Below are 24,713 nucleotides of genomic sequence, written 5' to 3'. Positions count from 1 at the left end.
CAAGCAATAATACAAAGGAAAATCAAGAAAAGCCAAAAGGCAAATGAAGAAGGGCAGTAAAACAAAGGTCAGGTAACTCATGTACCACAATTGCTCCCTCCTACGTCTATACACCTAAATATGTTGAAATCCCTCATCATTACCATCCTTGAACCCATGGCATTTGGCCTTGAGACCCCTATGTCCCTATCCACCTCATCAGTATTCACATGACCCCTATCACTTGAAGAATGTACCTTGGACATGTCTTTCCCTTTAGGGTCTGGGAACACCTAATAAGGTTGCTTATTAGCCACTCCTATCCAGGAAGGTATCATAATTACATCCTTAAAGCCCCAAATTTGGAAGGGAAGCCCACTACGAAGTCTCGTTTGTGCCCTTGATTAACAAGCTTGGTTCACTTAGATGCACTAGTGAATTATCGCACCAGATGGTGAGGAAGCGCATTGGATCCTATATGTAATTGGCAAGTAGTTCCATCATGGGTTGGGAAACTTAATTGAGGCCCAATCACACTAGAGGATCATATTGACATTTGTAAGGGATGCGTCGAGAGCCATGGGACTCCATCATGTATTTGAGCATCATTTCATGCCATTGGCACCCTCAACACCTTCAACAATTTGTTCATTGCCCCACATTATTTGTGAGATGATGCACTTGGACCAACGTGACCTAGCTAACTTAGCATGATCAATGCAGTTGATCCAAGGCCCAAAGGAGGTTCATCTCACCCTTGAGAAATGAGAGGGCATGCACCATCATCAGAGCCCTCATGTGGAGTAATTTACAGGGTTATCTTTCATCAAGAGACCCATGAGACCAGCATTTGTGCCCAAAACAATTTGTTCATTGCCCCACATTATTTGCGAGATGATGCACTTGGACCAGCGTGACCTAGCTAACTTAGCATGATCAATGCAACTAATCCAAGGCCCAAAGGAGGTTTGTCTCACCCTTGAGAAATGAGAGGGCATGCACCATCATCAGAGCCCTCATTTGGAGCAATTTACAAGCTTATCTTTCATTAGGAGACCCAGGAGACCAGCGTTTGTGCCCAAAACAAACGTGGGGCACCACATGATGACTTGCATGAAAAATTAGGGGCCATCCCTTAACTCATCTTTATTGGAGCTCGCTCTCTCGTCATGGCACTTAGAGGATTCAAAAAGGCCTTCCATCAGGCCGTATTCATCATGTCATCATCATTTTGACTCACTTATGGATGCATAACTTGTAATAGCTACTTGGTCATCTTGTGACCAAGGCTTGTTCTTAGCACATTATTTTATAATTTTGGGGGCTCATTATGCTAAATTGAACTAGGAGAGACTCATATAAGTAGAAATAGTCTCATTTGTGAGAACTCGTCATCATCACTTGGATCTTTCTCTCGTAAAAAAATTCGCACTTTTCTCTTGGTACACTATTGGAGATTCTTTTATGCATTTTGATTTTTGGAACTAGAATTTTGACCACCTTTGGAGCTACTTCATGGCTTATGGTTGGATATATCTTATTGTCATCTTGTAAGTACTTCTATTGAAAATTTCTCTTGAAATAATGTCTAATCTATGGAATTGTTGTAACTAGTTAATGGTATTGTGCCCTAATTTGTTCAATATCATTGTAAAAGGCTATTTGGTTGGCAATTGCATGTGTTACGGTTAAATTTGGCAACTAGGGCCAAACTTCACATTGGACAGCCCATATTTTTCTTGGATTCCTCTCTTTGAGAGATGTAGGATTGATCTAAAGATCATCCCTGTCTGACATGTACAAATGGAATTATGAATTTATTTTGATTATGGACAAATTGTCAAGGTCGGCTAGCAAACTCATGTAGGATCAAAAGCCCAACAATCACATTTATTCATCCTCAACGTTTGGCTATAAATACATGATGCCTCCTCCTCATTTGGACACTTCACTCACTCACAATCTTCTCTCTCCTTCATTTGATTGGGTACAAAATTCAAAAGTTGCTCTCCACAAGTGTGAGGAAAAGGAAGGGTTTTCTTTTCCAATTGTTGACCAGAGTTGACTGAAATTACAGAGGTTTTTTTTACTGTGTTGACCTGTTTTGAGTGTGTTTTTGGGTGGAGGAATTATGTTTGAGCAAGCCACAATTTTGGCATGAAATCCGAGGCAATCTAGCCTCTATTGGACCAACGTCAAATGTTAGGGTTGGTTGTAGCGTTGACCTTTGTTGACCAAGTTTGATTGGACTTTTTCAAATTATTTTTCAACTAATTAGACCTATTGTTGGAGGCCAAAGTTGACTTGGTTTGACTAAGCTGAATTGAGGAAGAATTTTGCCCTGTTGACCAGCATTGGGGCTTTTTGTTTTTGCTATTTGACTAATCATTTTTTCACTGTAATTGGGCAAGTGAATATTATACATTGTACTCTCTCTCTCTCTCTCTCTCTCTCTCTCTCTCTCTCTCTATTGAACTTTTGAAGAATTATAAGAAGAATTGATCAAGGGTTTCCCCACATTGGGGTTTGTCCCTGGCTGGTGCCATATCTTGTGTCCTCTTGTCTTAGCTAGTCTTCTATTGTTATTGTTTATGTTCTGTTTGCATTTTACTCTCATGTTGATGTGATTGCTATACTGGATATTGATATTGGACTAATAAAGAAATTGAAGTAAAATTGCTCTAAGCATAGAACATACCATTGTTATCCTAAAATTACCATGGTTTCAAAGATGAGGTGAAGACAAAACCCAAGCAAGAGGGAGAAGAGAAATCACTAAGAGGAGCAATCATTGATCAAAGACAAGATTCAATGGCTTCCACACCCTAATTCAAGTCGGATGACAAGCTTAATGATAAGTTTGATTATCATGCATGGAAGATGTCTCTTGACATGACATTAGAAGAGCAAGATGTGATGGATTATGAGCAGGGAAAGATTTCATAACCTCCTTCTAATGCGTGGCTACTACTAGGACCAAGTACAAGAAGGGTGAAGTCAAATCCAAGAAAATCATCAAAGATTCTATTCATAAGCATTTAGTTGCTTACATTTCCAATTTGAATACTTCAAAGGAGATATATGACAGGTTGGTTGGCATGTTCAAATCTAGCAATGCAAATCAAATTATTTTCCTCAAGAACAAGCTGAAGGATATAAAGAAAGGAAGAAATGAAGATATTCAATCCTACTTCATGAGGATTACTGAGATCAAAAGTAATCTTCTTTCTATTGGAGAAGTTATTGCTAATAGGGAACTTACCCTCATTGCCCTTGGAGGACTCCCTCATGAATGGCACGTGTTCAACACTACTATTCTTAACAACAATAGGATTCCAGGTTTTGAAGAATTGCTGACTAGATGTTCTCAAGAAGAAACAAGGACGATGGAACTAGATATGCCTTAAATAGGAATGATCCTATTGCATTCTTCGCTCATGTTAAAAAGAAGAACAATACAGGTTCAAAGAAGCAATGTCAAGGAAGGTAGGGTTTCAAAAATGGAAGGAAGGGAAGATGCTTCATTTGCAACAAGTTTGGTCACTATGCTAGGGAGTTTCTTAATAGAAGAGATACACCTCATGATGATGGCAACCACAACAACAACAATTTCAAAGGCAACAACAATTTCAGGAATGGCAGCTTCAACAACCAAGGAAAAAGGAATGCTCCCACTTCTCATCAAGGAAATGGTCGCCCTCCCAAGAGATCAAGAATCACCAAGGATGATGAATCTAATTTTGTTGATAACAAGCAAAAAGAATTTTATCTTATATCTGCCCTTTCTACTGCATCTCCTCGAACACTTTGGGAAATTGGTTGATTGATGGTGTGCCTCAAGGCACTTCATCAGGTATAAGGAAGCTCTTTCAAATCTGATTGAAAGGGATACAAATTTAGAAATTATTCTTCGAGACCATGCCACCTATCCCGTGAAGGGAGTTGGGAATGTTACTCTTCAATTGAATCCCATTCATCTACAAGAAGTACTATATGTACCCGATCTAAAGAAGAACCTAGTATCTATCTCGGTTATGGAGGACAAAGGATTCAAAATGGCATTCATCGATGGAATGGCACGTGTGTAGAATAAAATATTTAAAGATGCATTTACACTTGGCTTCAGGGTTGATAGCCTACATCAAGTTGGAGGAAGCCCATTAGGAGCTATGTCTTGCGACACATCACTTCAATCCGAATTACGGCATCGGAGGTTTGCTCATCTACATTATAGGGCTCTACCCTATGTGAGGAAGATGGTGACAGGTATGCCCAAATTTAAAGTAGAACATGAAGATGTCTGTTAGGGGTGTGCTGAAGGAAAGCATACAAGGGGACCATTCCCCTCAAGTGATAGCAAGACTACTGACAAATTGCAATTGATTCATTATGATCTATCTGGTGCAATGCCCGTGAACTCATTGGAAGATATTTATATTATGTTATCTTTATGGATGACTTCTCTTGCAAGACTTGGATATATTTCTTGAAGAAAAAGGACGAAGTATTCTCATGGTTTCATTCATTCAAAGCTTTGGTCAAAATCAAACCAAGAAAAAGATAAAAATATTGAGGACCGATAATGGAACTGAATATGAATCAAATGAGTTCAAAGAATATTGTAGAGAAGCTAGAGGAGACTACTACCGCATATACTCCTGAGCAAAATGGTGTTGTTGAAAACAAGAACCATCCTATCGTAGAAGCCACTCGTGCCATGCTTCATGATCAAAGCCTTCTGAAGTTCTTATGGGCCGAAGCTACAAACATCGTTGTGTATGTTCAAAATAGATGCCCTCATCAAGCGTCGGACTCCAAAACTCCCGAAGAAGTTTTTACCAATAAGAAACTTGATGTTTCTCACTTTAGAATTTTTGGTAGTCTTGTATATTTTCATGTGCCAAAAGAAAAGAGAAGCAAATTGGATGCTTCTGGGAAGAAAGGAACATTTGTGGGCTACAATGAATCTTCTAAGGCATATAGAATATGTGCCTAGTCAAAGAGAAGTGTAGATAAGTAGTGATGTCACCTTCACTGAGGATGATGCCCTTGGGAAGATCAGTAACCTTCATCTTCCAAAGAAGGACAAAGAAGCAAATTTTGGAAAGCAGGGAGAACCGCAGGATGAGCAGATGCCCAATGCTGAAGGACCAATGGATCCCATTGATCCACCCCCTCATGAGCCCTCCTCATTGAAAAGGAGACACTCATGGCTTAGGAAGACTCTCGAAGATGTCAACAGACATGTTGCACCTAGGGGTCATTTCGTAAAAGCAAGAAGCCGAATAGGTACAACGAGTACTTAACTGCAATGAGCACCATTGTTCAATCTGAGCTTTGCACATTCGAAGAAGCTGCCAAACACCAAGTTTGGAAGGATGCAATGAACGAAAAGTATGAGTCGATTATGAAGAATGATGTATGGGATGTGGTCCCTAGACCCAAGGACAAATCCATTGTCACCTCGAAATGGCTCTTCAAGATCAAGCATGGAGCTGATGGAAGTGTTGAAAAGTTCAAGGCCAAATTCGTTGCTCGAGGCTTCTCTCAAAAGGAAGGTGTAGATTATGATGAGATATTTGCACCAGTTGCCCGCTACACCACCATCCATTCGATTATAGCCCTTGCTGCCTCGCAAGGATGGAATCTTCACTAGATGGATGTCAAGACTGCCTTCTTGCATGGTTCACTTAAGGAGGAAGTCTATGTAGAACAACCTGAGGGGTTCGAAGTTCAAGATTGTCAAACACATGTATGCAAGTTATGGGTTGAAGCAAGCACCCCGTGCTTAGTATGAGAGGATCAATAGTTATCTAATGAAGTTGGGATTTACAAGAAGTGAAGTTGATCCAAACCTTTACTTTAAGGTTTTGAATCATAGACCTCTCATCTTGGTACTCTATGTGGACGATCTCTTTCTAACATGTGCAGACCCTCTTATTCATCAATGTAAGAGGAAGTTTGCTTATGAATTTGAGATGAAGGACCTAAGACTGATGCATTACTTCCTAAGGTTGGAGTTCTAGCAAAAGCCCAGTAAGATTTTCCTTTCTCAAGGAAAATATATTGTGAAGATACTTGAAAGATTTGGGATGGTGGACTGCAAGTCCGTGACTACTCCAATGGAACTTAACTTCAAGAAGTTACGTGAAAGTGTTGTTAGGCCCGATCTGGGAAATCCTTCTGAGTATCATCAACTCGTGGGGGCCCTAATGTTCTTAGTGAACTCTCATCCGAACATATATTTTGCAGTGAATACATTGAGCCAGTTTATGGTCGAGCCTCATCTCATACATTAGATTGCTGCCAAGAATCTCTTGAGATATCTTCGGGGCACAATCACTTATGGACTGAGATACACTGCCAGGAATGTGAGGCTCCATGGTTACTCTGATGCAGACTGGGCTGGCAGTGTGGTGGATCGTAAAAGCACAACTAAATGTTGCTTCTCTCTAGGTTCTGCTTCGATATCATGGATGAGCAGGAAGCATAAGTCAATTGCCTTGAGCACTGTTGAGGCTTAATACATTCCTGCTAGTTTAGCCTCCTATGAAGTTGTTTGGTTGAGGAAGCTCTTTAGTGAGTTGGTTGGACATGTGCTAGATACCACCGTGATCTTCTGCGACAACCAAAGTGGGATTTATCTTTTGGAGAATCCCGTGTTTCATGAGCGCTCCAAGCATATTGATATCATGTACCACTTTATCCGAGATATGGTACAATGGGGAGCAATAAGGCTCCAACACATTGGGACTGATGATCAAATCACCAATATTCTTACAAAGCCCCTAGGGAAGGTCAAATTCTTAACCTTACGTGAACGACTTGGAGTCGTGGAGAGACCCTCTTATGAGGGTCCCGTATGAGATGGATGTTGAGCTCTAGGAGCTCCGGGGGGCTTGGGGTACTTCTTGGAGCGATGAGCGACCATGGGGTGAGTGGTTCACCTTCCCCTAATGGTGCGTGATGTACAGGGTGAGTGGTTCACCTTCCCCTATGATACCCCATGTTGAGATATGCATAAGATGAGTGGTTCACCTTCTCTTATGGCATATGAGCAAGATGAGTGGTTCACCTTCTCCTGCCTGCACATCCTACCCATGTAGTCCAGGACTCATGGAAGTACCTCTCATTTGGCCAATGAGTAGGGAAATGAGGATATGGACCATAGTACTAGCGATGGACACATCGTGTACTACCATACTCCCTTTGCTAGGATGTTGATATTGATTTGGGATCAATGGAAACTGACTTCGGGTCAGTTAAGAGTGGTATGTCACACTCTCTATTATTAGAGACTGACTTCAGGTCAATGGAGAATGGTATGATACATTCTCGATTATTTCTTCTTTATTCATAGTTCAAAAGAGCAGATCAAAGCAGAGACAGTTATGGTAAATATTGTCAGACAGTTTGGCAAGGTGAAGCTCTCCCTAGTTGAGAGGGAGTGTTAAATTTGGCAACTAGGGCCAACTTCACATTAGACAACTCATATGAGACAGCTCATATTTTTCTTGGATTCCTCTCTCCGAGAGGTGTAGGATTGATCTAAAGATCATCCCATTCTAACATGCACAAATGGAATTATGAATTTATTTTGATTATGGACGAATTGTCAAGGTCGGCCAGGAAACTCATGTAGGCTCAGAAGCCCAACAATCACGTCTATTCATCCTCAACGTTTGCCTATAAATACATGATGCCTCCTCCTCATTTGGACACTTCACTCACTCACAATCTTCTCTCTCCTTCATTTGATTGGGTACGAAATTCAGAAGCTGCTCTCCACACGTGCGAGGAAAAGGAAGGGTTTTATGTTCCAACCGTTGAGCAGAGTTGACCAAAATTATAGAGGTTGTTTTTTACTGCGTTGACCAAGCGTTAACCTATTTTGAGTGTGGTTTTGGGTGGAGGAATTCTATTTGAGCAAGTCAAAGTTTTGGGCACGAAATCTAAGGTAATCTAACCTTTGTTTGACCAAAGTTGATTGTGCTAGGGTTGGCTACAGCGTAGACCTTTGTTGACCAAGTTTGACTGGACCTTTTCGAACTATTTTTGGGCTAGTTAGACCTGTTGTTGGAGGCCAAAGTTGACTGGGCTTGAACAACCTGAATTGAGAAAAAATTATGCCTTGATGACCAACATTGGGGCTTTCTGTTTCTGCTATTTGATTGATCAAATTTTCACTGTAATTAGGCAAGTGAATATTATACATTGTACTCTCTCTTTCTGCTGAACTTTTGAAGAATTGATCAAGGGTTTCCCCACATTGGGGTTTGTCCTTGGCTGGTGCCATATCTTGTATCCTCTTGTCTTGGCTAGTCTTCTACAGTTATTGTTTATGTTCTATCTACATTTTATTATCATGTTGATGTGGCTACTAAACTGGATATTGTTATTGGGCCAATAAAGAAATCGAAGTAAAATTGCTCTAAGCATAGAACATACCATCGTTATCCTAAATTAACAGCTACTCATACATGACAATAGATGAACGTTCCTAGTGGATGAAATTTTGTTTTTCTTCCATGAAAATCCATAAATCTTTGAGTGGGTAAATGTTAAAGGTTGGTAGCTTAAGGCATCAATATTTAGCCACCTTAATGACGGTTTTGGCCAACTTTGAATCATATTAGACTCAATAGCCCAAGGGACTATGCAGTGGTCCGAGGAATTTGGTGATCAACCTCTCTTTTCTCTCCAAAATTTTGGCCCCTCTTTCCTAGGACGACTAGCTAGGGCATCAAGTGAATTCTCTTGGAGAAGAAATTTTAAGATTTCATTCGAATAGAACTCTTCCTTAGTGTTTCCCCTTGATGATCTCAAATTTTGGTGGAATTCTCACGGTTAATTCTCTATAAATCATTGTGCCCTAAAAGGGAACCTAGCTTGTTTTCCTTGGATAGGTGGCTTCCTTGAGGGTTATATGAGCCTTGTATTCAATAGAATAAATCAAAAGAGACCTTTACTCTCTCTTACGTTGGCCTACTGAATACCTTGGAGGAATTTATTTCCACAATTATCCCTAAAACCCTAGGTCTAGCATAATTCCTTAATGAGTCTCTCAAGAAAAGCGAAGAGCCTATTTGAAGAGTCAAATCATCTAATAAAGCTTCTTGAGAGGTCCTATGTTACCTTTGGAGCCTTGATCTTAGGCATGCCTATTATCATTGCAAATATCAAGCCCTAAGTCTTGATCTTCATCCCAAGGTCTTTCTTGGAGAGTGAATTAGCTTCCTTGAAGCATTGAGCCTTTATAGTGTCTCTCCTTGAATGGGTTTTATGAAATCACTTCATACCTAGTCATTGACATATTCATTACAACTGATTTTTGCCTACCATGACTCCTCCCATCAGTTAAAGTCCATAAAGGGCAAGGGACATTAACTGAGGTGATAGTGGGACATTGTCCCATTGTTGTCACTAAGTCTAGTACTTGTCCCATAGGTTCCCCTCCGGGGGCCCTACTAGATTATGTGTTAACAAGATGCTTGCATGATATACTTCCCCGAGGTTATGGAGATCTCCAAATAGCTTTGCTAATGTTGTACATGGTCGCCACGTGGAGACAGTTATTTGCTAGAAGAACACTCTACTTAGGAGGAGCAACATTTTGTATCCAAAAGGAGGGCATTAGGTCCTTAACAGCACTGAGTAGCTTGGAAGGTTGCATGAAGTCTTATTGTGCTAGTGTTCATACAAGGGGATCAGAACCAGTGGAGTAAATTTCTTATGAGGATCATAGGAAGAGAGTCAAACATACCTCATGGAGCACCCTTTGTTATGCTCTTGACCTGCAAGAAGATACTAGAATACAAAATATGCGAAGAAATATACCTAGAACACAAAACAATAAGAAATAACAGCATGTATTTTATTATTCAAAAAGGAAAGCAATGTTCACTTGCCTCTTCAAGGGGGCAACCTCCAATAGAACTAGGCTCAATTACAAAATAAGACACAACGCTCCTCAAGGGGAGTCTCTATCCTTTATATATGATTCACACATGCAATACCGTGGGTCAATACCATGGCTCTTATTAATACCATCTATCTAATACCATGGCCCATTTGCAACTAACTGTGGTCCCTTCTTTAAATGTTGGGTCAACCACTTACAATTATTAATATGGGCTTTATTGACTCTTTAACTAACTATAACTATGACTCGACCCTATTACATAAATAAGGGGGTTAGGGTTGGACCCTAACATGCCCTCCCCCCTAAAAATAGTCTTGTCCTCAAAGTTGAAGATGCAGAAACTACTAAAGAACAGTGGCTAGTTACCAGGCCGCATCTTCTGGAGAGGTGTCTTTCCACTTGACGAGGACTTCCTTGATCGTGCGGCCGCGCAGGTGTCGTTCTCGCATGTCAAGAACCTGTTCAGGTTGGAGCCAAACTGAACCTTCTCCATCCAATTCTAGTAGACTGGTTTGAATGCTGCAATGGTTCCCAACCACTTTCTTGAGGCATGAGACATGGAAGACGGGATGTATTTTTGCAGTGGGTGGCAAGGCTAGCTTGTAGGCTACTTCTCTAATGCGCTGACGTATTTGATACAGTCTGTAGAATCTTGGAGATAATTCCTGACAACCCTTGTCTTTGAGTGATGTTTGCTTATATGGCTGCAGCCTCGAGAATACCTGATACCCTTCTTGAAATTTGCACTCTGAATGATGTTGGTCTGCCTATTGCTTCATGCGATTTTGAGCTTAATGGAGATTCTCTTTGAGGTGGGCCAGCATGGTTGCATGGTTCTGTAGGAGTTGATCCACTGCTTGTACCTTCGAGCATCCCTAGATATAAGAAGTAGGTGAAGGAGGGAGTTGACCATAAACTGCTTCATATGGAGTCATTTTGGTGGTGGCATGATAGTTAGTATTATACCACCATTCGGCTAGAGGTAACCATTGTACCCATAGATGTTGCTTTTCTGAAGTGAAACACCTAAGGTAGGTCTCCAGACATTTGTTGACTACTTCAGTTTGACCATCAATTTGGGGATGATAGGAAGTACTGAGTTGTAGTTGGGTACCTTGTAGCCTGAAGAGTTCCTACCAAAAGTTACTAGTGAAGATCGGGTCACGACCAGACATAATGGAAGTGGGCATGCCATGCAATTTGAAGATCTGGTCCATGAAAGATTGAGCCACCAAAGCTGTTGTAAAAGGGTGGGGTAGGGCGCAAAAAATGAGCATGCTTAGAAAATCTGTCCACAACCAGCATGATGACTGACTTGTTGCCTGACTTCGAAAGACCCGTAATGAAATCCACGGAAACCTCCGTCCAGATTGAGGCAGGGATGGGCAATGGCTGTAATGTGCCTGGGAATTTGATTGTTTCTCCTTTGTGGCGCTAACACACATCACACTCAACTACAAAAGTAAGAATGTCCTTTTTCATGTCTGTCCAAAAGAATGAACGTTGAGTGTGAGCATAAATCTTTTGAAAGCCTGAATGGCCTGCAGTGGGAGATGAGTGCAACTCTGCCAAAATGTGACTTTTGAGGGTGGGTATTGGTGATATCACTACTTTGTCCTTGTAGAGAAGAATCTCATCCTGCCAAGAGTAGCCCGTTGTGGAATTTGGATCCGCCTGCAATTTATTAATGAGTTGGGAGAGCCAAGGATGTGAAAACCATTCCTGGCGAGCCTCTTCAATCCACTCTGGAATGGGAAGAGAGATTGCTAGCAGGGTGCTTTCCTCCTCAAATTGGCGTGATAAAACATCCGCTACGACATTTTCGCGCCCTTTCTTGTAAATTATCTCATAATCATATCCCAACATTTTGGCTAGCTATTTATTTTGTTCTGGCGAGGACAAGTGTTACTCCAAAAAATATTTAAGGCTTTGATGGTCTGTGCGGATTTGGAAACATCACCCCAATAAGTATGGTTGCCAGGTATCCACTGCATGTAAGATGGCCATCATCTCCTTCTCATAGGTAGATTGTCCCAGATTTGTCCCACTTAGTTGTTGGCTAGTGAAGGCCAAGAGTCGACCTTGCTGCATTAAGACAACCCCAATACTCGTACCTGAAGCATCACATTCAATCAAAAAAGATTTGGTGAAGTCGGGTAGTGCCAATACTGGAGTGGAACACATGGCATGTTTGAGAGCTATAAATGCCTGTTACACTCCATCATTCCAGAGGAATGATTTTTTCTTGAGAAGGTGAGTGAAGGGCCTAGCAATGCGACCATAATTGCAAACAAATTTGCGATAGTAGCCGTTGCGACCCAAAAATCCTCTCAAGGTCTTTGGTTGTGGCCAATCTTGCATTGCCTGGATCTTTTGGGATCCACCCTAACACCTTCACTCCCCACAATGTGGCCCAAATACTCAACTTCTTCCATGCCAAAAGAGCACTTGGACAATTTGACAAATAATTTATGCTTCCGGAGCAGTTGCAAGAGCAAATCTACATGCTGAAGATGTTTTTCCTAGGTGAGGTTGTAGATGAGGATGTCATCAAAGAAAATAAGGACAAATTTTCTAAGATATGGTTTGAGCAGGTGATTCATGAGACTCTGAAAAGTGGATGGGGCATTACAGATACCAAATGGCATGACCAAGAATTCATAATGGCCTTCATGAGTTCGGAAAGCAGTCTTTGGAATGTCTACTTCTTTCATGCAAATTTTGCGATAGCCCGAGCGAAGGTTGAGCTTAGTAAAGAATTGAGCCCCATTTAGTTCATCCAGCAAATCATCAACCACCGGGATGGAAAATTTATCTTTGACCGTCAGATTGTTGAGGGCCCTGAAGTCTGGACACATACGCCATTCCCCATATTTCTTGAGCACTATGACCACAGGCGATGAATAAGGAATAATGCTAGGACGAATGACACCGACTTCTAGGAGTTCCTTGGTGATTTTTTCAATTTCATTCTTTTGGGCCAAAGGATATCGATATGGGTGCACATTTCGTGGTTGTGCCCCTGGGACCAAAGTAATGTTATGATCATGTTCCCCTCTCAAGGGTGGAATCTCATGAGGCTTGTCAAAGACCTGCAGATGGTTGTTTAAGACCTGTTGCATCTCAAGATGAATATGAAGAGAAGTGGGTTCGAAGGCCTGGATGGCATTAAATTGGGCTATAACTCCATGGTGGCCCTTTTTTAACAATTTTTCCATCCTATGCAAGATGATGATAGAAGGAGCACCTACCTGGAGTCCGCGGAGGGTATGTGTGTGGTTATTCTGCTTAAAGCTCATATATAACTCCTGGAAATCCATTGTGATTGGGTTGAGTGTGCGAAGCCATTCAGCACCCAGGACAATGTCACACCCACCCATGTTGATGGCAAACATGTGGGTCTTTAGGTGATAATCCCCCATTTGAAGTTTGACATTTTCACAGCGGCCTTCACATTTCATTGTCCCCCATCAGCAATTTGGACCTGGATATTAGAGACTGCCCTGACAAAACAATGCACTGCTTCAGCGACTCTTTGATGGATAAAGTTATGCGTACTGCCACTCTCAATCAAGACTACTACAAGGCAATGCTTAATAAAACCTCTAATTTTGAGAGTTTGGGGAGAAGAAATTCTTGTCAAAGCATGAAGCGAGATAACTGGTCCTTCAAGTGTAGCTGGGAGCTCATTTTCTGACTGGTTGTCCTCATCTTCCTCCTCGAGTCCCTCAAATGGTGGGGCTTCCTCAAAGGAACCATGATTAGTAGCATCAATTTGAAAGAATTTGGGTTCCTCGCATTTATGCCCCGGGGAGTATTTCTCATCACAGTAGTAACACAATCCTTGCTTTCTTCTTTCCACCATTTCCGCTAGTGACATCTTTTGAACCTTAAGTGTTTAGGTAGTGCTTGGAGCCTGGGTGGGGCATCCCTTAGCTATGAAATTTGGACGAGTCGACTGGGTCGCTAACGCGCATTCTACTTCACGAGCTATCTTGCAAGCTGCTAGCCATGAGACTGGGTGTTGCAGTCGGACATGGGCTTGTATGGCGTCTTTGAGACCACTGACAAAACATTCCAAGTAGAATTCATCTGCTAGACCTCATGTGCGGAAGACTAATGCTTCAAAGGCTTTAATATATTCTTGCACTATGCCTATCTGTTAGAGCTTAGTAAGACGACCCAAAAAGTTAGATTCATGGTCAAAGCGATCAAAAAGGGCTTTTGAGAATATCTGCCAAGTCATTGGCCTTGCATAGTAGCATTTATGCCACTACCACCATTGCCATCTTTCTTGGTCCAAATACAGGCTTCCCACACTTAGCTTAGTTGCATCATCTCTGATGTGATTCAATGTGAAATATTGCTACATTTGTGTTAGCCATATGGCTGGATGAGAGCCATCAAATTTATACATGTCCAACTTGGGTGGTCGCGGCTGGGACTATTGGTGGTTTCCATAGAAGTGAAGAGAATGGCTAGACTCGCCCTCAAGGTTTTCATTAAAATCATATGCCTTCAATTGTTCCCCCGACTTGCCCTTTGTGATTGTGTCATTTAAGGTCTGGATCTGCTTTGTTAATGCCTCCAACTTTTGTTCAAGGGTGTCTATCTTCTCATTGGCCATAGCTTGAGCTCTGGTTTGTACCATGCACCGATCCGGTGCACTTGTCGTTACTGTGGAAAAAAAATTGGGACCACCCAAAATTTTGATACTGACAAGTGAATGGTACCACCTTGCTCAGCCTGTCAACCTGATTCTTATGGGCTAAGTCTCCTATAAGCGTCCCGGGAGGGTCTTAGACTCTTTTTACTCCAAAAGGTGTTTTACTCCTCGCGTAGGAATACTGCAAAAGCCAATTCCCAGAAAAGTTAATTCTGCCCAATGTCCTGCGAAAATCAGACCCAGGTATAGGAGCCACACAAATAGTTAGATCTGTCGGTGAAACCCTCAACTGCAAAGTATGAGCAGGAATGTGCCAGTGATTGAACCCCTGCTGCTAGATCTGAATGGCGGATCTGATTGTTGCGACTACTACAGAACCCAAACTGCTGGATTTGAATGGCAGGTTTGATTGTTGCGACTGCTACAGAACCCAAACTGTTGGATCTGAATGGCGGATCTGATTAGCAAATCTAATAGATCTGAATGGCAGATCTGATAGATCTGAATGGCAGATTTGATAGATCTGAATGGTAGAACTGATTATTGCGGCTGCAACAGAACCCAACCTACTAGATCTGATCTGGCAAAGATGATGCATGATCTAGAGAGAGAGAAGGGAACTATGGTCTCAAGGCGTGTCAGGTGCTACAGATCGCAATATACACAAGGGTCTGACAATAGTACTCAACCCAATCTTTCAGGGTACTAACCAAGGAGGATCAATCGTACCCTTAGCCGTACAACTCGACTACCCTATCGTACGCGTGAGTAATCTCCCCAAGTGTTGTTCTCGATGTACTGTAGCAGCAAGACGGCCGACAGTTTATCTATAAGAAGGTTTCAAGAGAGCCTAGGGGCTTCCGATATACCCAGAGGGTACTTGGAAGACAGTCTGTGCACGGTCTATCTAATGCGCTACTACTCGAAGGGGTACCCAAAGGGATTATAAGGAAGTCCAACAAGCGTGACCACCTCTTGTATTTTCTGTGTGCATGCCTCCCCGAATCCGCAGGTTTATGCGCTCAACGACAGATCCCATGGTTTAAAGCCGTCGGAACACGTCTCTAGCCAAAAAAAATCCTGCTAAAAATGGAGATCCCACCAGCCCTGGAAAGTGCTCTAATACAACTAGTTATGCTCTTGACCTGCGAAAAGATACCAGAATACAAAATATGCAAAGAAATATACCCAAAACACAAAAGAATAAGAAATAACAGCATGTATTTTATTATTCAAAAAGGAAAGCAATGTTCACTTACCTCTTCGAGGGGGCAACCTCAAATAGAGTTGGGCTCAATTACAAAATAAGACACAACGCTCCTCAAGGGGAGTCTCTATTCTTTATATAGGATTCATACATGCAATACCATGGTTCTTCTTAATACTATCTATCTAATACCATGGCCCATTTGCAACTAACTATGGTCCCTTCTTTAAATGTTGGGTCAACCACTTGCAATTATTAATATGGGCTTTATTGACTCTTTAACTAACTATAACTATGACTCAACCCTATTACATAAATAAGGGGGTTAGGATTCAACCCTAACACCCTTGCATATGGAGCCTTGTTTGTGAACAACACCTTGGAGCTTGACACATGTACCCTTCAAGTGTAGCGCTTCACATGTGGAGCATACATGAATTATTGTAGGTTTGTTTGTAAGGGCATGATCCCACCTATGTATTGTTGTCTCTCTTACCTCTCATATATATAGATGATGGAAATATTCCTTCACTTATTCATTTCTTGTTCATTATTGTGTATAGATGTTATCAAGAGAACACCACTTCTTTGTCTCTCAATTCTTCTTTTGTATTTGATCACTCCCTCCTAGAATCATCAGGGTTCCCTAAACTTCTTGGAGCATCTTGACGACTAGGATTAGAATCTCATCCCTTTGAGATTTGGAGATTAAGGTTTTGTGATGTAACACTAGGTTGTACTTGGTGAAAAAAAGAGGCAATAAGGGGGTTAGGATTCAACCCTAACACCCTTGCATATGGAGCCTTGTTTGTGAACAACACCTTGGAGCTTGACACATGTACCCTTCAAGTGTAGCGCTTCACATGTGGAGCATACATGAATTATTGTAGGTTTGTTTGTAAGGGCATGATCCCACCTATGTATTGTTGTCTCTCTTACCTCTCATATATATAGATGATGGAAATATTCCTTCACTTATTCATTTCTTGTTCATTATTGTGTATAGATGTTATCAAGAGAACACCACTTCTTTGTCTCTCAATTCTTCTTTTGTATTTGATCACTCCCTCCTAGAATCATCAGGGTTCCCTAAACTTCTTGGAGCATCTTGAAGACTAGGATTAGAATCTCATCCCTTTGAGATTTGGAGATTAAGGTTTTGTGATGTAACACTAGGTTGTACTTGGTGAAAAAAAGAGGCATCTTGCCTTAGAGGACATGCTTGCGTGATACACTTGTTGGATCACCTTGCTGTGAGCTAGGGTCTTTTTAGTTTTCCCAAGCTAAGCATTTGGAGAGCTACAAGATTGTACTAACCTTGTGATAAGGCTATGATATTTACATCAACTTCATCTTTACGCATAATAATGAAGCTTTAGCTATTCAATACTTCAGTAAAATGTAGATTTAATTTTCAGCCATATATATTCTTCATGGTTTGCAATTTAAAGTGCCATATATCATGCTAATTTGACATAAGTTTAAGGTGAATGTGTTTAGTGATTTAACATTGTAATTGTAGAAGAAAGGGCAGATTTGCTATTGTATTTACAACTGCCATAAGTGTTTTTCAGATCTGCTATATGCATGATAAGATTACTCTAGAGGGTTGAAGCTTATTCAAACACATCAATGTCTCATCTCTTGAATTGCCTACTGGATTTGGGTTGTTGAGAGTTTAACTATTGTCCATAAACGTTGTTGCTATATTTGTATTCCATAACAATCCTAAGGCTAGAAATTCTGATCCGAATGGAAAATGGCATCAACCCATGGTACTCATCCACCCATATTATTCATTGACCCATGGAATTTACCCATGGTATTGTAAATGGCATCCGCCCATGGTATTGTAAAATCCACCCATGGTACTCATCCACCCATATTATTCATCGACCCATGGAATTTACCCATGGTATTGTAAATGGCATCCGCCCATGGTATTGTAAAATCCACCCATGGTATTCATTCACCCATGGAATTGACCCGTGGTATTGTAACTGAAAAATACTATAAGTAACAAGTCACATTTTGTAAAAGGACAAATTGTCCGCCACAATGTAGCCTTTATAGTTCAGAGGCATGTAGCCACACATCTCTTCTCAGAGATAAGCTACCATTGCCCTAACTGGTTTATTTCCACTTGGGTTTTAATAAAAAGTTTCTTTGTGGTTTTGTTTATTGGGCATTCTCCTTATTTTTATTATGGCAATTCAAGTTTTCAGATCTTGGGGGTCTCTACCCCAAGATCCATTTCAATCTCTTAGATCTAGGGGGCCTCCCCCCAAGATCTAAATCAAATTCACTAGGGTGAGATCCAGGAAACCTCTAAGAAAGAGGTGAAATAATTTGTTTTGCATTAATTGTGATTTTGCTAGAAATTTTCTAGTGCAGAGGGATTGTGTGAGGTGCCACTGGCACCTTTCCTAGTTATCTTTTAACTCTTCCAAAGTCAGTATTTGGAACCATATGATTTTGGGTGTTAACAAATCTTACAATTTTACACTATAAATACCTACAACTGAATATATATAGGATATGACTTCTGAAATAATCTCAGCCTAAAATTTTCTTAAAGGCCTTCCTAGATAATAACAAAAGAATTGTTGAAGAGAAAAAAATAAAAGAAAATGAAATAAATAATATATAATAAAAGCTCTTTTAAAACAATGATTCAAAAAGAAAGCTTGGAGTGCAGCAGTAATATTACCTTGAATGGATAGCTCAACTTTAAGACATGATGTTCTCCAGTTGGTACATCAGACCGCTCAAATGCATAGTTACGCTGCACAGCGATCACCATTTAGAAACTGTGCATCATCAATGCAAACAAAATAAATTGCCATTTGACAATTTTGTTACACGCATAGAAATAATACACTAATTGGGACCTGAAAGCTTTAAGAGAAATCCGAATACATAGAGAAACATTTGCATGGTTGAAATGTACAAAGTTCAAACAACAGTTAAACATGACCTCCAAACAAACTTATAATAAGATCACAAAATTGCAATCTGGATCATTGAAATGGAACCTTTAATCAGGCCAAAGCATCCAACATAAACAACAAAACACACATTCACAGTGGTCAGACATGCATGCACACTCTCACAGCCTGCACTTGCATCTTGTGACAACTTTGTAAAAATGCTCATCCCCCAAACTTAACAGGTTTGACAGTATCAATGTTGTGCCATCTGCAATGAGCACCATGAAATTAAAAATCACAAACCTTGACTGGTACCATACTGAAATTAGTCACATTCAGATCCATTAATTTTTGTGAGAGTTCTTGCTTTAGGCCCGATGCCATCTCCTGCAATGTCAAGAAACAGTGAAAACAGTGACCCTGCTTTACCAGTGTATCATAGGAAATCTTAATTTAATCATCAAAATAATAATGGCATTGCCAAAATATTTGCACTAGGAACATTAGAGAATCAGCAGGACCTGTAACTTTTTCTGCAAAGTAGATAGTTCAACTACACCATCTTTTGCAGCTTGCTCAAGCTCTGTGATCACTTTATCTGGGAAGACTGAAGGGGTTGGTACAGCAAAAACACACCGTTGCATGTTTTGTACCACCACACAACAGCTAGCATATGAATTTCTGAATTTTACCTACAACATTCAGCGAGGATTTTATCATCAATACACTTTCTACCACCATTGATGTCAAACAATGAATATAACTATCTAGTATCTATCATGGCCATACTTGCACAAAACAGAGGAAACTGACATAGTTTGCATAAATTTTACATTGCAACTGCAAAGCTTGTATTTCCCCCATCCATTCACCTACTTAAATCTACCATGATAACTTAACCTAGACTCGAATGATGCTTTTAAATACTCAAAGCCAGAAAGTATGGAGACCTTCAATTTCATAACCAAATGGTAAAAAAGACATATCAGTTGCTGTCCATCTCTACATAAAAGTAACACTACATACAAAATCTAGGTAGCAGAATGAATTTAGAAAGCAACCAATAATATTATTCAGAAAGCTGCATTCAGGTTTTTATTTCGTCCACCAATGACATAAAATACTAAGACTAAAGAGTCCAATCAGTAAGGCATGTGTTAATGAAATAGTATACCTTTTCTATTTTATCGGCCAGGAAAAATATCCCAAAATGAGAATGAACAACTATTTACCCAAAACTCTAACTGAATACATTTTGAAAATTTACAACTCAGTTAATCACCATACCTTCCCAAATAGATATATTGTACCGGGATGAGCTCCATAAGCTTCCTCATATGCATCAACAAGGTAAAAAAGCAAAGCTCCATCTGACTCCAATGGTAGATCATTCACATCTTCAGAAGTTGAACGGTCATCTGTCTCTTCAAGTTTGGCCATTTTTTCATCTCCACCCTGCCACACCGCTTGCCAGTCGGCAGTTGCTTTGCCAGATGAATTTTCGCAGCCAATTAGAGCATTCAATACACATTTATCCTTATCATCCTTCTCAGCTTTTGCTTTCAACTCACCATCAGCTGAAATTGCTTCGCAATTGTCAGATGGCATAACCTTGGGCTTTAAGCTATTTTCCTTGCAGCTTGGATCTTCGGTAATATCAGCTGAGCATTGAACAGAAGCACATTGATCCTCTATTGCTGACTTGGAACTTTGGGAATTTGTTGTTTCAGATGGTGCATATTCATGTACAGTTTCAACGGTGGGAAGCTCCTGCCTGCTTTCCAAATTAATACATGGTTCCCGAGAAACTTCACTCACCTCATATTCTGGCAAGCTTGAACAAAAAGCTTGAGGAGATCTCTGAATACTATGAACAAAAGCATTCCCTAATGCTGCTGCACTCTTTGTGCCTAAAATCATAGAAAAACACCTACAACATCAGTTAGCAATACCACTAATAATAAGAATTGGAACTTGACAAACAAGAACAAGTGCATATAAAAGAAGGTTTCAGAAAACAAGTCATAATCAAGTAAGACAAAAGACCTGGTTCACCAGACAAGATCAATATACAACATGCTTGGGTTTTACCTTGATTTTTGCATGAAAATGCAATTTTCTTTAAACGGGCAATGTTTTATACAATTTTAACATCCATGCCCCGAACAATAATCTATGTTTTCATGTTTAGTAAATTATTTTCCCAAAGACCTGTGCCATTGACTAATTAGTAGAATTTCAAAACTTCTTTGAATCAGTCCCCCTTTAGCGTTGCAATCTTAAAAGCAACCGAGGTTGTGTTCAGTAACTAGTCATTTTTTTATTTAAACCGTGTATTACAATTTCTGTAACAACTTTAGCTTTCCAGCAATCGTTGAATGCAAACTGTAGCCAGAAATTTCAGACCGGTGAATCCCAATACTTGTAAAAATAATCATGTTTACAACCATGTTTCCTGGTGTTCATGAAAAGTCTTAGTTTCCAGATTATCTTCAACAGCAAACATCATCAGATTTGCATGATCTGACAAATGCCAACAAAAAAAACATAACAGAAGGTAGACTACAAAACATCCATTATAAATCTATGAAACCATTATTTACAATGCCAGTTATAAAATTTAAATAGTCTGATAAATAAACATCTACATTGTGCTTCTACCTTTTGAGAATTTGCCAATAACTAAATTTCATTTTCGGGTGAGGAATTTTCACACTGTGAAGGCCATAATAATTGTAAATAGCCCTATTTTGGTAAACTAGCATGTACCAGCAACCGATTCCCTAAGGCAGTTAAAAATAAAAAATAAAATAAAATAAAATAAAAATTTAACCCTACGCTGGCAAACCTAACATTCAGAAACTTAGCAATACCTAAATCTTCAATGGCAAATAACAAATTTTCATATTTTAACCCTACATTACCAGTATATCATTTACGATTTGCCAGTAACCAAATCTCTAACAGAAGATGTTGATTTTTTTGTATTTTTACCCTCGAATGGTAGTGTAGCATCCAAAAAGCTGGCATTGAGGAAATCTTTCATGCAGATAACATTTTTTGTATTTCACGTTTTAACCAATAAAATGACAAACTTGCATATGTTGATCCTGAGTTGGCAATTTAAAAACGTGCCAATGACGAAATATCAATTATGGATAATATTTCTTTTGCATTTCAGCGGCACGGCAACTTAAAATTCTCCTACCTGCTCGCCTCCTTCGCTTTTCCCTATCGACTTCGTCGGGAGTAATCTCTGCAAGAACATCTTCGAGAATACTGTCCGTTGAAAACCCCTTTATTTGCCCGCTCTTGTCCTCTTTATTTTTCTTGAACATTGACGCCGAGGCGAACATTGACGACACTTTCTGCTTCCCCATCATTGCTGCCGCAGCTGACAGAGCCGACGCCTTCTTTGACGGATTCCCCCCATCCTTCTTCTTCCGATTTTCCGACGAATCCTTCGCCGCTTTCTTTCTTCTAGCAGATCCGCCATCTGCCTCTGCCTCTTCTGATGAGGAGTAAGGGAGATCGCCTGCCTCCCAATCATCTTCCTCGCCGTCATCATTGTAGCCGAGGCCGCCATCGTCCACCACGAAATCCTTGACAGCCGCACGACGTTTTGCGACGAGCTTGGCGTAGTCATCTTCTGCCACAGAATCGTATATTTTATCATCTAATTTTATCTCGAAGGCGTCGACACGGCGCCCACCCTGTTGCCGGAGGTTCTTAAGCTGTTGCAGAGCGGCAGAACGATCAGAGCCCGCCGCCGCGGCTCCAGCATTCCTCCGCCTGCTGCTGCTGATTCCTCCCGTCGACATTTTTGTTTCTCTGTTTAGTGGCTGCAAGATCGAATGACAGAGATGAGTTTTGGGTTTTTCGCCGTGGTATGTTCTGGCGGGAAGATGCAAACAAAATGGCGCCAAATGTTCTTCAATTATTATTTTCATGGCACTTTACCCGCCCTGCTCTACCATGGTCACATTATAGACATTATGGTGCTGCTCTACCGTGGTCACGTCATAAACATTATCGTGCTTAAAGTTGAGAAAGGTGTTGAAAAAACAAAACGTTTCGAAATTTGGGTTAAAATGGATTTGTTAAACATTTCCTTAGAATTGGGGTTTAAATGGATTTGTTAAACATTTCCTTAGAATTGGGGTTTAAATGGATCTTATATAATAATTTTATACATTTCATTTATATAAGTTATACGATCATGACTCATGTAAATTACAATTAATATATATGATGAAATTTTTTTAATATTTTATTTTTATAATAAATAAATAAAAAGTGAGAGAAGTATTTTTAGATTACTATAGTTTTATTGAATTAACAAGTGAAGAAGGGTGGTAGTGTGGCAAAGATTTTGAAAATTGGAATAAATGTGAGTAAGAGTTGGGTAGTCCAAGAAAAATTGTTTTTCACCTTCAACCTTCTTAGTATATTGTAAAGGTGACAGACTCTTTTGTCCAAAGGTGTTTTGGGAATTGAACAACGTCGAGTTTCACTTTGAAACTCGAACAAGGAAAAAGTTTAGTTGAGTCGAGTAACAAGAATTTAATTTGAATCATCAAGAAAACCGTAGTTGACCAACAACACAACTAGCATAATGCTTTATCCAATGTTGTGTCGGTCAACTGAGTGACCCCCAAATATTAGGTTTGTGCTTCACCATACTTCCTAATATATGGGAAAGAATTTGTTCTCCCTCCAAATCTTTATATGCGTGCATTGCAACTTTCGCAAGATTTCCATGTTTGCCTTATTATTCAAAGTTGAATCGATACTCTACTTAAGCCTAAGGAGGAAAGGAAAAAGGCTTGACTCAAATTTGGCACCCACCAACATAGAATCAAGAGGTGGTTTGACATGAAGTCTGCAAGTAACAAAGAATTCAAAGTAGGTGACCTTGTGTTCAAATGGGATAAACCCCATGAAGACAAAGGCAAGCATACCAAGTTCCAATCCATTTGGCTCGGTCTATTTTTTATCCATGAGAAACTTGGCCTTAACACTTATCTATTGCAAACCTTACATGGGAGATAGAGCCCCTCCCTGTCAACGACCAATATTTGAAAGCTTATTTTAGATTATAGCTCTTTGAGTTGTTTTACCTTTTACATATTATAATTCATGTATTTTTCTTTTCTTTTGTTTTACATGGTTGTTCCTTTGCTTTGCATTTAATTTGAAACCCTTGTACATAAATAATTGGATCTTGTACATAAATAACTCACCCATATAAATAAATAAAAGGTACTCTATGATGCCATGAATAGGTTTGTACTGATTGTTCATCACTTGGCTAACATTTAATCTTCGTCAATTGGTTGTTTTAATAACCTATATGAGCTTGCATTGTTCACATGGAAAACAAGAATTAAGTCTTATGGGGAACTCTATTAAGCTGGTAAAGCTCAAAAAAATTATATAATCTCTACAACTTAATTGTTATTAATAAATAGATTATGTGCATGAATGTGTTAGCCCATTGGTTAGAGAAGATATGGGGATAAAAGTGTAATTGTGAGCAAACCATTTCAAATAATCTTATTCTCTTAACAATAAAGAACAACTTATTTGTTTCATAAAGCTAAGTCGAGATCCCTCATCCACCCCAACATCAAAAGCCTAAAATTAATAATGCAAAAAAATCATATAAAGAAGATCAATAAAAGTGTAAAGACATGAGAAAGGCTTCTCGCATGCAAGGGTGATGCAAGCAACTTCGTTAGGGCTATGGACGCACACTGGAAGCAAAGCAATGCTTATGCTCCTTGAGTGACTCTGTCAGGACTATGGAGGCTCACTAACAATGGAACAAAACTAAAGACTCATCTTAATCATGAGCACTTTCTCACTTGCATAATATCTCCATTTATCCTCAAACTTCTGATCTATGAGCTGTGATAAAATTGGTGTTATGAATCAAGACCAAACCAATTAATAGAGGGACAATATAGTTAATCAAGATGAGACAGCTACACCAATGGTGCCCTCAAA

The 24,713-nt window shown here is 39.9% G+C and overlaps 1 protein-coding gene across 1 annotated transcript in view; it reads right to left on the bottom strand.

Annotated features, from left to right (window-relative positions):
• Positions 1–22,665, bottom strand: part of LOC149211512 (DNA polymerase alpha catalytic subunit-like) — a 207,390-nt gene extending 184,725 nt beyond the window's left edge. Inside the window, exons 1-5 of the mRNA XM_089391517.1 lie at positions 21,913–22,665; positions 19,992–20,614; positions 19,226–19,396; positions 19,008–19,091; positions 18,485–18,559 (exon numbers count right to left, since the gene is read on the bottom strand). Of these exons, the coding sequence (XP_089247643.1) occupies positions 18,485–18,559; positions 19,008–19,091; positions 19,226–19,396; positions 19,992–20,614; positions 21,913–22,654 (1,695 nt within the window). The 5' untranslated portion in view covers positions 22,655–22,665. The remainder of the gene's footprint in view (positions 1–18,484; positions 18,560–19,007; positions 19,092–19,225; positions 19,397–19,991; positions 20,615–21,912) is intronic.
• Positions 22,666–24,713: the final 2,048 nt, after the last annotated feature.

The sequence above is a fragment of the Pinus tabuliformis genome, chromosome 1_1 (genome assembly GCF_031772625.1).
Source record: "Pinus tabuliformis cultivar Carrire ecotype Pingquan chromosome 1_1, CPIR1, whole genome shotgun sequence".
NCBI classification, from domain to species: Eukaryota; Viridiplantae; Streptophyta; class Pinopsida; order Pinales; family Pinaceae; genus Pinus; species Pinus tabuliformis.
The sequence above is the reverse complement of the archived record's forward strand: the minus strand, read 5'-3'. Positions and strand labels throughout refer to the sequence as shown.